The sequence below is a fragment of the Microchirus variegatus genome (genome assembly GCF_963457635.1).
Source record: "Microchirus variegatus genome assembly, chromosome: 1".
Lineage (NCBI taxonomy): Eukaryota > Metazoa > Chordata > Actinopteri > Pleuronectiformes > Soleidae > Microchirus > Microchirus variegatus.
The window spans coordinates 18,510,578-18,525,373 of NC_139802.1; the positions used below are offsets into that span (position 1 = coordinate 18,510,578).

Below are 14,796 nucleotides of genomic sequence, written 5' to 3' on the forward strand. Positions count from 1 at the left end.
TGTCTTCACAGTCAGTTTGAACATGTTGTGCCGCTGCTGTATCGCTGCTCCGGGTCTATTCCTCTCTTCTTCACAGCCGTGTTGCTGCTGCTGCTAACTTAACATTCAGGGGAGCTTTAATGTGTCCTGTCAAGTACCGTGAAACACGTTACGGGTGAAAGAAAGGACGGATTCTCTTTGACGACTGTTGCGGCTGCACTTTGTTTCGTCGCAGACGCTGTACAGCGTTTTCACTGCACCCAGAATGGACGTGACGGGACACGCGAGTTGGTCGCGATTAGCAGCCGGTGTCGCGGAGAAGACAACACGTCCACGTCCACGGGTCCACCTAATACAGCACTTAACACGCATCAAAACATTGCGCTCTGTGTGGGTTCCGCCATTTTGTTTTCTATTAACCTCTGACCTCCCGCGTAAAAAAGTAAACAAAAAAGTCACAGATATATTTGTATATACAGAGGGAATTCACTGAACTTCGTAGTGCACTCATTACAGGTAACATACAATAGTTTACAACTGATATTAAAATAATATAATTTATTAATATCCACAAAAAATGGGAAATACGTTTCGATCACGTGAGAGGGGGCGGGGACTCGCTTAACTTACTTCCGCGCGTGTACGTTCCACGGGAGCGCTCACAGGGACAGCATGAATGAAGTGTCCCAGAAATAGAATTAAAGCAGTTACTGCAGTTATATTTGTAAAATTATTGATTTGATTTGAAAGTTTTTTTGAACATACCACACATACAATAAACACAGCACAGATTATGCAGTATGGACTTCAGTAGTATAAAGTATAAACAAAGATTGCACATGAAATATTGTATATGTATATTGTAAATATGTGAAATATATTATAAATATTGCACATGGGATGAGTTTATAGTTTAATATTCACATGAATCATTTTGTAGACTTCTGTCACTGTTTTTGAACATTGTACAGTATAATATCACATGAACAGCATGTGCCACAGCAGGAAGGAAACATTTAGGATTACAGAATGAGAAAACCTCATCTGGGGCCCCAAGATATTAAGAACACTCACCCAGCTCTGATCAGCGTGTGTTCGACCTGCCTTGTAGGAACATGTGTGCTTATAAACAGGTTGAATCACCTTTATATGCCAATGTGGGGGAAAAAATGTCCCTCCCTGACATCCACTCGTCTTATTAGAAAAACAAAAAATCTAGTAAATTGTCAACTTCAAGTATAAACACAAGGAAGACATACAGTAGTTTTATAGAGCAGTGGTTCTCGTAGTTAAACGCCATTAAGGAAGCAATAAAAAACTGCTGTGCAACAATAAGCATCACATATAGACGAGCAGAGCCAGAAATTGAATCCACAACCTTCCAGTTGAAAGACAGCTTGCCCTGCTGCCACTGAGCCACCATGGCTCAATCCTACCTCCTCACTTTTGTAATACTTACTTAATGTAATACTTAATACTGTACTTTAAAACTTTTACTTAAGTAATATTATAAAAATAAAGTCTTCATGGAAAATGAAAATGATCGTGACAAAGGCCCAGACAGTGTCCTGTCTCACACTGGGACACTCGCGAAAACTCAGGAAGTTTTTACCGTGGACAATTTATCCAATTAACATCAAGAGGTCATGGGGAATTTACTCTGCTCAGGCCAACTGTTAAGCGCGATTATCTAACATTAAGAATGTTCACAAGTAGCTCAGTGCTCAGTGCAGTGCAGATCAGGAACAGCGGTTTTGTCTTGGAGATTTCAAAGCACCAGGAGTTAGTTCATTTCAACATGCTGGTTTTGCTCCTGCTGGGTGCATTCTTGGAGCAAGATCAATAGATTGAGTGTAATTCTTGTACCTGTCAGCTGGAAAAAACACACAAAAAAAGTAATTTGTCAGCTGTCTTGGCTGTGTTTTAGGAAATGTTTGACTGTTTGACCCCAGGGCCCAGTAGTGTGATGTTGAGGGGGGGGGGGGGGTGTATAAATATCAGGACAACCACACAGTGCTAAAGTCTGCCTGGCTGCTTGAAGAGACTGTCACACACACACAGAGCAAGCGGAGGGAAGGTAAGCCTTGTTTCACTTATTATAAATTGTTTTATTTACTTATTATTAATTAACCAACAAGCCACATTTGGTGTGACACTACAGAGAGTGTGACTCAGTCCACAATAAATTGATATAAAATGTCAACATTTTGTGCATAATATTAGGTTTTGGACAATTTTTTCCCCAGCCAATTCATTAACTGTCAATTGGTCCCTCACTGTTGCAAGGTTTTGTGTTTAAATGTGCAAAATTCCACAGGATTTCACTCATCGATCACACTTGTTTTCTCTTATTCTTTGTTTCTTTATTTTGAAAACTGGTCAGATGAAAACCCTTTAAACACACACACACGCAAACCTCACTTTTAGTGCATAAGTAAATTACGTTTTGTTGCACAATTGCAATAAAGGTTTTATGGCTAAGTCTTTCTAATCCATCACATGTTGTTTAACTCAAATGGATTTAAATGCATCACAGTTTTTGGTTTAACAAACACAGCTTTGCAACGTACACCGAGCAACCCCAAAAACCAGGCAAAAGGTCACCGGCCGGCTGCGTCGTCAGCTTTCAGTCACTTCTCAAACTGTTTGCTCCATAAATGCATAAATCCGAAGTTATATATAAGATGATGCAACAATTTGAATTTTTTTGACATTTTTGGGCAATTTCCACCACCACATTTATTTCCCAAAAAGCTAAAAAAAACCCTGAAATTATGATGTCAGTGTTTCCAAGACATGGTCTACATTTTCTTTTACGATTAATATGTTCAGTATTTTTCCTATTCCCTCAAATGCCATGTATGTAAAAACGAGTTGCTGTTCATTCTTCCAGCGGTCCCTCGATGAAGTGCTCTCCTTTTATTCTTCTGTGCCAACAGATGACTTTTCCGTTTGTGCTCTCCGTCCTGCTGCTCTCTGCGACCGCACATGCTTTCCAGTACACGGAGCTGGTACAACACATTGACAACCACAAAGAAGAATACGTCGAGGTAAAATACTGAATATCCTTTCTCCTCTTTTACACGATGGAGGCTCTAATTAAAAAGCTCAGTGTTAAACTTCCGGTCACATCCACCTATTTGTACAAAGTGCCCTGAAAACAGTAGGACAATAGAGGCAGCTCTATGAATAAATATGAATTCTGGCACAGAAAGCAGATATTGTAAAGATTTACAAGAGGCCACATGTGTTCACAGTCTGGTAAACTGTAGGCAGGAGAGCGGGCCTAAACATTTTAGACACTAGGTGGTGCTATTAGTGCATTCATTCTGCATAGATAAGATAAGAAGTCCTTTATTCGTCCCGCAGTGGGGAAATTTACAAGTTGGGGATAAATGATGTTGAAAATCCAAAGACATACAGTCAGAGCCGGCCCAAGGCTGCTCTTTGTAAGAAATCATGTCTTGCCGAACAGGTTGGTTGTACCAATACTGTTCAACTTTGGGTTGCCTATGAGCTGCCCTTTGCCTTCTGCTGTAAGAGCCAGTCTCTAGAATACAAAGGGAGACGACTACTATCAATTGTAAAAGAAGGAGAAAGGAAGAGGCTCCAGACGAATTTGATTAAATCATCGGAATCCTGTTAGAGACAAAAGATGATCACACGTTCATTGTTAGAAGAGACAAAAGGTGATCACACGTTGGAGGAGACTTCAGTCTCAGACCTGGAGATGATGGGACTGATAGAGTCAGCCAATCTGCACATGTGGGTGGGCATACTCATGACTGTTTGGATACAAATATGTATGGCTATGTGGAGTAGTGCACTCAGACAGGACCAAAGAGACAACACCAGATAGAGTATGCCTAAGCAAGGCATAGGGTAAACCATCTTTTCATTGAACAACTGCAATCTTTGTAACTACCTTTAACGCAATAAAGGAATATATCAATCCGAAAGACAAAGAAGACCTTCCCGTCTTTTTTTCTTACATCTTTAATATATTAAAGAAATATAGATCTTGTTTTTTTAGAGATAGATAGATAGATAGATAGATAGATAGATAGATAGATAGATAGATAGATAGATAGATAGATAGATAGATAGATAGATAGATAGATAGATAGATAGATAGATAGATAGATAGATAGATAGATAGATAGATAGATAGATAGATAGATAGATAGATAGAGTTAACATACAGAATGTTTTATTGCTGACTTCTCAGGCAAAGCGAACCTAGTCTTGACCAAAAGATGGCAGTATGGCAGCGTAATCAACAATTTTTTCATATTTTTTTTTCATTTAAGAGCAAATTCATCTGTGTTTGTTTGTGTTTTCCAGGCTCTGCGGGACTGGGTTGCCATTGAAAGCGACTCCAGTAATGTCCAGAAAAGACCAGACCTGCACCGCATGATGGAGCTGGCGGCCCAGAAGCTGAGGCTGATGGGAGGAGCTGTGGAGCTGGTGGACGTCGGAGAGCAAGAGGTCAGCGACAAAGACTGATAATCATAGACAATCATTAGTTTGGCTCACGGGGAGGTCGGTGTTAAATGCTGTTCGTCAGGCAACACCTGGTTATTATTATTATTATTATTATTATTATTATTATTGATAATAATAATAATAATAATAATAATAATAATAATAATAATAATAATAATATTAATTAATGATTGAGGGGCCCTGAATAATCAAACCTACCATGAATCTTCTTTCATTTTGGGTCTATCTGTTCTCTTAATTCTATTTATTTATTTTGTTTCTCTGGGTCCTAGAGTTCCAAACATTTGTTCTTCCATGTCTACATGTTGGGATGATACTAAAGCACCTTGAATCCTTTGTTATTTGACTGAGGGCCCTGTCAAGACGTCAGTGTATCAGGATGTATAAGATATCAAGGTAGTAGCTTGGGCTTCGGTGCCCCCTGAGCTCCCCTGGGCCCCTGGGTCATCCTTGAGTGTGTCAGACGTCCCTGTAGCAACACCAAATAACTAAAATACACTCTGCACTACAAAGTCCCAACACCTTATGCCTGATGGTTAGAAAGCAAAGCATGTGTCACAGTGGATGCTAATGTTCGCAGCTTCCTAATGGCCAGATGTTGGCGTTGCCTAAAGTGGTGACAGCTCGGTTCGGCAGCGACGCCGACAAACACACGGTGTGTGTGTACGGTCACGTGGACGTGCAGCCGGCGAAGCGAGAAGACGGCTGGGCCACCGACCCCTACAACCTGACTGACATTAATGGTAAAAGCCTTTATATTAAACTGTTGTCATTTCCACTGACATTTCCACTCTGTGTTTAAATTGTTTTAGTGGTTTTCAAGGCCGGATTTGTGTATACAATTCTGTGCAAGATGTCTGGAATATTTCTATCTAATGGTACCTTTTTGTCTGTTTTCTGCCGTTTTCATTCCCCTTCCTCCTGCCTATGTGACCTTATGTATATGTTGAAAAAATAAATGTATTTTCTATAATGTTTCTTTTTTTTTGATTTTCACCTTTAGGTAACCTGTATGGAAGAGGAGCATCAGATAACAAAGCACCAGTTTTAGCCTGGATTCATGCTGTGGAGGCTTATCAGGCTCTCAACATGGTAATATGACTCCTTTGTACATCACATAAATGGCACTATTTATGCACACAAACAGGACTTCACTAAAAACAAAAATGTTTTTCTGCTCACAAATTCCTCAGCTCCACTCTGATTACATACTCTGACTTTCCTAACACCTAAGCCTCAAAATGTCCGTCTTTTTTTTGCTTATTTTAACCAGGAAAGGGCCATAAAAGATGCTTTAGTCCAGTTTTCCAGAATAACTTTCAATACCTGGCAGTTATTTATTTATCAATTATTGCTAAGAAGTAAAAACATTACAAATATTTTTTTTTCTCAATGTCCAAAAACAGGCAATCCCCCCCCCCCCCCCCCCCCCCCAAAAAAACAATGTACAGACGTTTTTCCAACTTTTTGAGAACCATGGATATAGATGTTTGTATGTTTTTATCGATTAATATCAGATTTCGGTAGCCTGGCATTTCTAATTTTCCTCTTGCGTACCACTGGTGGTACACGTATCACAGTTTGAGAACCATGGCTGTCAGGGTAAAGTGCTTTCTTTGGTCATGAAGTCTGCAAAAATGCTATATAAATGCAGAGCATTCACCATTTCCCTTGCCAAAGATGAGCAGAATGAAATGTGCAAGGTAATGGGAGCTGAGGCAGCCAAAGGACAAATAACAGCTCATATTTGCAGCTCATCTTTGTCTTGGAAAACACTTAGAATATAAAGAGGGGGACGACGGATAAAGATTGGTGCCTCAGGCAAGACAGACCCAGAAGATAACACCCATTTATTTGAGTGGACTGTTTTCAGTTGAGTAAAATACTCCACACATTTAGTGGGGAACAAACGGAGGAGTAGCCTCGGGCCTGGCAAGAAAGAGAAACTGATTGCAAAGTCACTGCTGTTGTTCTGCAAAGTCACTGCAGCAGTCCTGTTCCTGTTCCTCGCAAGAGAAAACGACGCCGCTGAATATGCAGTGCACATCGAAAGGGTCTGTGTAGGATTTGATAAGACTGCTTTTAAAAAGAAAGCTAATGGCTCCATTCGACGGTCTGCACACGTGACAGAAACACCACTACAACATCAAAAAGCACAAATACGCTGCTTTCAGTTACTGTAACACTTGCACTTTTGTCCACCAGGAGCTGCCGGTGAATGTGAAGTTTGTCATCGAGGGCATGGAGGAGACGGGCTCCAACGGCCTGGACGCCATGATCCTGGCCCAGAGAGACACCTTCTTCTCTGACGTGGATTACATCATCATCTCGGACTGTGGCTGGCTCAGCAGACGACCGGCCCTCACCTACGGCACCAGAGGCAACTGCTACTTCTTTGCAGAGGTTCATGATCTTTGACACTCGGCTCATACATATACACGCGGTGTATAACCTGTGTTCTGCTGTCTCATGTTCTCCCGTGGTGTGTGTGTGTGTGTGTTTGCAGGTTGATGGACCCAAACAGGATTTACACTCTGGAGTTTATGGAGGTGCCGTGATTGAACCGATGATTGACCTCATTGGCATTCTTGGTAAGCGTGTACCATGAGTCATTCATTCATTCTGCTCTTATTTTGCCTTTATCTAACAAGGAAGTCTATACTATGTTATGTTATAGGATACTGTTAAAGGTCCCATATTATGCAAAATCAACTTTTTATTCATTTAAATCCTTATATTTGGGACTCTGGAGGTCCTATCAGTCGGCAAAGTGTGAAAAAAGATGACTCACTCATGTTTTGTGGTCTTCCTCAGTCTAAGTACAGGAGATAAAACATGCAATGTTGACTGAATGTGTTATTGAATGAGAATGCTGGCAAGGGCAATATTATCCGTAAAAACCAGAAGTCCACGAAGTCCGTGAAAAGTTCTATTCTTGGCTCCACAGTGCAGCACAGAGTCCATCACAAACTTCCAGCCTCAGAGGATGTATCTGTCCAGTGGATACATGTTATATATGACAGCAATGTGCCTGCTAGAGCCTGCAAATGATCAGTTTTCCAAATGCTAACTGCTGTTAGCTCCCAGTAGCCTCTCTGGCCGATGTAATGTCCTGTCCCTTAAGTTTCGTTTTACTTTTTTTTTAAAGGTTTTTCTCTGTGGACATTTTAGAAAAAAAGGTTTTAAAACCAGAATCAGATGAATTTTGACTCTTAAAATATCTGATTTAGAGCAGTGGTTCTCAAATGGCGCTTTTCCATGATACAGTTGTAGCACTACGACTACCTTGTACCTGGTCTGCCGGCCACTGATTGGTCAGAGAGTGTCGTCACTGGAAGAGTAATGAGCGCAGTATCTGATACAAGAATTGAACACGGCGCCATTTACACCGGTTTACACCAGTTTTCTGTCGGCGAGGTGCAGACGACAAGTTAATCTAATGTGTTTGTGTCAGGGTATAAAACAACATCCTGCCATGGCATGAATATCCCATCCATAATGTTGAGGAGGTACTTAACAAACAGTTTGGTAAGTAATGGAAAAACGACGTGCCTGAAAATAGCTTCTTCATGACTCCCTGCCGCAGTCCCTTTTATGACTTTGACCCGGCGTCAGACCCAGAGTCAGAAGACACTGACGCTCCTGAAACACCTCCACAACGGAGGTTATTCTTCTTCTGAGGTTCAATGTACGCAACCGGATGTGCCCGGACTAGTGCCCGGAGCAGGATGATCTGCTGTTCAGGACCGGACCGGGTTTTTTCAGAGATCTCGCTGAGCGCAAGATTACAATAAAACACAGCGTTCTCAGCAATGGCTGAACTGTTTGTTAAGTGCCTGATCAAGTAGAGTCAAGCCGAGTATAGTGCTACAACTGTTGACAGGAAAAGTGCAAAAACCTTTTATAATGAGTACAACCTGTGAAAATATTGAGCTCTCAAAGTAACACCATTATCACCACCAACACCAAATAAGGCAATCGAGCAAAGTCAGCTGCAGACTTTTCACAGGAGGCAGATTTAATCCCAATAAGATAATTTGCTCTCATTATCCTCCTCTTCTGGTACAGTGACATTAGATTAAGACGGAGTGAGAGATATGGTCACTCTAATTATTATTTAATGACTTTCATTTTTGTTATTTGTTTCATTTTCTACGCATACCGATCAAAAAATACCCTGGCATATATGACAGTATTTCTGAGTTTTCTCCAAGTACCACCAAAAGGAAGCTCACGTACCACTGGTGGGACACGTACCACAGTTTGAAAACCATGGATTTAGAACCAAAAATGTCATCAAACATACCAAGGTAAAGGTACAAGAAAGAAGGAACTTCACATGTTGTGAACTGCAACTGTATGTGTATGTATCATACAGTATATATATACTGAATACATATATATATATATATATATATATATATATGTAGTTACACAATGACTCTCAGGGTGAAGGATCTACAATGGCAACACAGCAAGACACTTAATTAATGAGGAGATCCTGTCAGTGAATGAATGAATGAATGGATATGTGGGAACAACCATACATAACAGTATATAACATTACACATGACAGCCACTGAATATGCAAAACCAGACAGGCAGACATTACTTAATGATATTTATATGACCTATTAATTTTATTGCAGTAACAGACACTAATGAACAGCCTTGGTTTGGAGCAGCACTCGAGGCCTTCTTCACCATGTGACAGTATATTATACCAGTTTTATGGACTTTCTACTTCAGCGTAGTGGAGTAGATACCAAAAGAGTGAGAGTCTCTTTAGTTCTTGTTTTCACCATCATTTCCTTTGACACTGCGAATAAAAAGTGCACAAAACAAACCCATATGTTCTCACACTTCTACTTAATAATTAACACGTAGCAGGAAGTGGAACGTGAGTCCTCCTTTTTTATGATGAAGATGTAAAACTTGCTGGCTCTTATGCAGATTACTCAAGGTTTTATGAGCACAAAAACATCCAGGAGCACTGTAAGTATAATTCTTATGCTTAATAAGGAACTGAATCCTTTTAGACATTACTAGAGCTGCAAATAAGTATTATTTCCATAATATGTACTTGTTTGGTCCGTAAAATGTCGGAAAATGTTGATCGGTGTTTCCCAAAGATGATGTTCACAAATGTCTTGTTTTGATTTTTCAGTTTCAATGATTTTAAATGTAATATGGAGCAGGAATATCTACAAAAATATTCAGATTTAGGAAGCTGAAAAATCTGAAATTAATATATTAATAATTAATAATCGATTAATCAAATAATAATTAAACAAAATTCTATTTTGACCGTATTACTTATTTTAATCAAATAAATGTTTGTTATTTGAATGATTGCTTGTATTCCCTAATACACTGCTTTCAAATATCAAACTCTAATATCAGATTTTAACATCCCACATTATTGCCAGTGCCTTTTTTCTTATTAGTTTAATTAATAGGCACAGTGCAGCTGTAAATGCGTCAGAATTAGCCAATAGGCTGTTTTCCATGTGGACAGATGTTATAGAGTCATACTGAAGACAGAATACAAAACACAAAGTACATTTTACAGTCATCTAACATGCAGAACAATACTAAAAATTAGAGAAATACTAAAATTATAAGACAGCATTCAATATAATGACAGGTACCATTAAAATACAACAGATAAGACCTTAAAGACACAACAAAAGTCATTTGATTTGTATAAATGCTGTATAGTTCATTTAATTGATTGAGTGAACTCATTCTGTTGTATTTCCACTCGTCAGACTCACTGATCAGCCCCAGTGGTAAGATCCTGGTTCCTGGGATCAGGGAGGCCGTGGCTCCTCTCTCTGACGACGAATGGAGCATGTACCAGGACATCCAGTTTGACATTGACAACTACAAGAACAAGATCGGCATCGACCAGCTCATGTACAGCAACAAGGTGAGATTCAAAAGTGACGTTAATTTGGGGGGGGGGGTCACGCGAGCGTCTAAATGTGAGTGAGGGATACAAATGAAGTCATTCTGTAGAAAGGCACAAAAAGCTGACCGTCCAATCTGTGTTTCCTGTATAGGTGGACCTGTTGGCCCACTTGTGGCGCTACCCCACAGTCACCATCCACGGCATTGAGGGGGCTTTCTCTGACCCTGGCACAAAGACCGTTATCCCGGCTAAGGTTATTGGCAAGTTCTCCATCAGACAAGTTCCCGACATGGACCCTGCAGTGGTGAAGAAACAGGTAAAACAATGCTACTGGTAAATGAATGCTTTAAAGGGCCAGTGTGTGAGAAGTAGTGACAGAAGTCCACAAAGTCCGTGGAAAATTCTATTCTTGGCTCCACTGTGCAGCACAGAGTTCTACACAAACTTCCAGCTGCAGAGGATTTATCTGTCCAATGGATGCATGTTATATATGACGGCAATGTGCCTGCTAGAGCCTGCAAATGATCACTTTTCCAAATGCTGTTAGCTCCCAGTAGCCTCTGTCATTGCCTGTCCCTTAAGTTTCGTTTTACTTTTTTTTCTTAAGAGATACTACTAAACAGAGCGTTCTGAGCAGGGCTGTTTTGGCAGGCTGATTGAACTGCTGTGGTGCTTCATCCTTAAGGTGTTTTGACCAAAGCATGTCACAGACATGTTCATTAGGACACCAGGGAACTAGGTTAACTTGGAGAAATAGGGTATAATATGTCCCCTTTAAGATTTTCGACATTTCCGTGCTAAATGTTGAAGAATAATGCATGTTTTCAGGATTTTTAAGTGTTTTTTTACAGTTCGGTTTGATTCTTAAGTCAGACGTCGCATTCATGACTCTTCCAGGGATGAAGCTCTATGACCAATCAACCAAGCGACCATTACTAAGTTCAAAAAACTTCTTCAATAAACCCTCCTAGATGTTACATAAATAAATATAAAATAACACATTGATTTTCATCCTCAGTGTAAAATAAATGGCTTCCTCTTTCACTACCTCTGCTCTTTGTCTCCACATTTCGATGCTTCAGGTGACAGACTACCTTCACTCTGTGTTTGCCAAGAGGAAAAGTCCAAACAGACTCAAAGTTACTATGGTGATTGGAGCGAAGCCTTGGCTGGCTGACACTCAGCACCCTCTTTACGATGCCGGGAAAGCTGCCGTCAAGAGAGGTACGGCTTTTTCACATCACATTAAGCTCCCGCCATCATTCTGTCAGCGTGCGCTTTACTCAGACACACGGCACATAGTGTAACTGTAAAACCATAAACACACTGTAAAAGAAAGTATAAACGTAAACTAGCAGTAGTAATACAAATGTCAAGTCTTATATATATATATATCATCTCAGACTCTTCTCACCCCCCGTGCCCTTCACCTTTGACCTTTTGACCTCAGGCAGGCGATACAGGTCAATGAAGACACAAACCACCAGACTTATTCACAATGTCTTTCCCAAGACATCAAAAATACTGGGGGTTTTATTCTAAAGCATATTTACTGTATATTATTCATATTATATTTATAGTAATACACATTCCCTTGCTTTGTTTCATGATTTTAACACATGGTTTACAATTGGAACGTGTTGTTTACGTCTTGGTTCTTCACGACTAATGATCAACTTTCACAGTATATTTGAAATACTGTTAGTTCTTCTCACATTTAAGTGGTTTATTCAGGGTTTTTGTGTTCTGCTGGTGTGTCTTTCTAATTTCATTTTTAGTCCTCTACTGTTGTTTTTCAAATCTTGCAGTTAGCTTTAACTATTTCATATAAATAATCCTGCTGGTTCATTCTGTTCATGCCCATGATTCTGGAAAACAAAATGTCCTCCCCTCTCTCTCTCTCTCTCTCTCTCTCTCTCTCTCTCTCTCTCTCTCAGTTTTTGACATGGATCCAGATCTGATCCGTGAGGGCGGGACTATCCCCATTGCTAAAACCTTCCAGGATGTGACGGGGAAAAGTCTCATCATGATGCCCATCGGAGGCTTCGACGACGGGCTGCACTCCCAGAACGAGAAAATGAGCAGGTTTGACTCCCATAGGCCATTGTGGTTTTTTTTGTCGGCCTCGTTTTTGTTTTAAACGAGGCCTTTAATGACGACGAACGTACGACACCACTGGCACAAACTGGCAGAATCTAGACAACAAATAGATATTTGAAATAAAGACATAAAGAAACTTGATTACGTATTTGTATTTCAGCAATAAATCAGTCAAGAATGTAAGAATTTACAGCATATATTTAAGTAAGGAAAAAACAGCACTCATTGGTGCTGAAACAAAAAAATAGGAATGCAACTGCGAGAAAATTTAATTAGATTAAATCTGAGGCTACAGATCTTGGTGTTTATCCTAGATTTAGATCAACAAGGTGACAAAAAACAAAGTTTAGATCTGCAACCAACGATTATTTTTATAATCGATTAATCTGTTGACTATTTTCATGATTAATCGAGTAATTTGTTCCATTAAATATCAGAAAACATTAAACAAATGTCGATCAGTGTTGGTCATTGATGCTCTCAAATGTATTGTTTGTCCAAAACCAAAATGATTGACTTTTTAATGATTTCTTTGTGGAGCAAAAAAACTAAGAACGTATTCACATTTAAGAAGCAGAAACAATCAGAAATCTTGTTTTAATCATGAGAAAAGGTTCAAACCAATGAATCGATGATCAAAACAGTTGACGATTTGTTTTGTAATCGATTAATTGATGATTGATTAATCCAGTAATTGTTTCAGCCTAACCAAAGTTTGCCGCCTAAGTACAATTTCTAATCTAAAAAGATGCCAAAAAACACTGTAATGCTTTTCTTTAATGCTGTTTTGATCATTTAAAAACCCTGCAGTTCAGCTGTTAACAACAACTCGGAAGGAGAGGGAGCATCAGTCAGATTTTGGCTGCTCTGCACTGACTTCCTGTATCATTTAGGATTGATTTTCAGCTTCTCCTTCTTCTATTCACAGCACTTTAATTGGAATTGCACCAAGCTAACATTGCTGACTCACTCGTTCAGCCCGTTCGGCCGTCACAAACACTGCAATCATCTGCTGTCGGTTTATCGATCGCTCCGTCTAACAAACAGCGGCAAACAAAATCAGGGATGCGTCCTATGAGCACGTTCAATATTTGTAAAAAAATAATAATTTAGTACCTCACATGCACAATTTGTCTCGTTTGCATTTAATTCATATTCAGTTCACCTCAGGTTTGCACTACTCAAACTTAAACTCTTTATTTTGCTTATGAATGAGTTGTTTCCTTCGTAAAAATCACTGTTTTGAATTGCTTTGAGCTGTATGTAGGAAAGGTGCTCGTATTTCATTTATGACCCTCACATGGAGGATAAAGCAAGTAGAAGATGGACGGATGGATTCATTTATTTCATTTTTAATTTTACTATTATTACTCCCATCTATTGCTGTGGTGTTGAACATGAATTGCGATTGAATCGGTGAAGGAGACTCGTCTTCATACACAAGGCGGATACTTTAGCTTTAATCATCGCTCTATCAATCACTATAAACACTTATACTGTGTACATATATTTGTGTGTGTGGATGAAATTCACATTGATACAGCAATATGGAATAAAAAATAAAATAAGTATAAAGAAAATTTGTAGAAATATTATTTACAGCGACATATACATACACAGTGTTCAAAAACGACAACAATACACTATTTATAAGAGATGTTTGATTTATTAACCTGTATTTGTACTGTATGCTTTATTAGGGGACCTGCACAATACAATAAACAGCTGCTTAAAAACAAAACACAACAACATACACTGTCTCAACTTAAATACTATACTCTATTAATTCTTGTTTTTCCTCTTCCAGGTACAACTACATCGAGGGAACCAAGTTGTTCGTCGCCTTCCTGAACGAAGTGTCCCAGATTAACAAGACGACTGTGTGATGACGCTGGACAACATTTTCAAGTAACACACCGTGACATTCTGAGTCTGAGTCTGGTTTTAAATTAACACTCATGCGTATTTATCTCAATCTCAATCTGTGCGTCTGCTGATAAAATGTCTGGAGTCGGATCACGTTGCCGTTTCAGTTGCTCACGCTGAATATGTGGAGTTTGTTGGTTTGTTTTGATATAATAATGTCAGACACACAATGTCTCCTGTGTGCCTGTGTATTCAATGTAGTAAAAGCTTACACTGCAACAATACATGTATTTTGTTTTTATGTCATGTAAGTACTTAAATAAATATAAAGCATAAATATAAAGAACTTTTCACGAGTGCTGAGCAACCTAGTCTCCACGATCAGATGTTGAATGTTTCTGCAAACCACACTGAAGAGTTTTCTGATTTCC

General features: G+C 39.4%; 1 protein-coding gene across 1 annotated transcript; it reads left to right on the forward strand.

Moving 5' to 3' along the window:
* Window positions 1-2,918: 2,918 nt before the first annotated feature.
* On the forward strand, window positions 2,919-14,385 carry cndp1 (carnosine dipeptidase 1; the record flags this gene model as incomplete). The annotated part of the gene is made up of 11 exons (XM_083891390.1): window positions 2,919-3,029; window positions 4,324-4,467; window positions 5,066-5,228; window positions 5,489-5,577; window positions 6,691-6,888; window positions 6,992-7,076; window positions 10,257-10,417; window positions 10,551-10,715; window positions 11,482-11,623; window positions 12,337-12,484; window positions 14,307-14,385. The coding sequence occupies 11 exons, from the start codon at window positions 2,919-2,921 to the stop codon at window positions 14,383-14,385; spliced, it is 1,485 nt and encodes a 494-aa protein (XP_083747516.1).
* Between the last annotated feature and the right edge of the window lie 411 nt (window positions 14,386-14,796).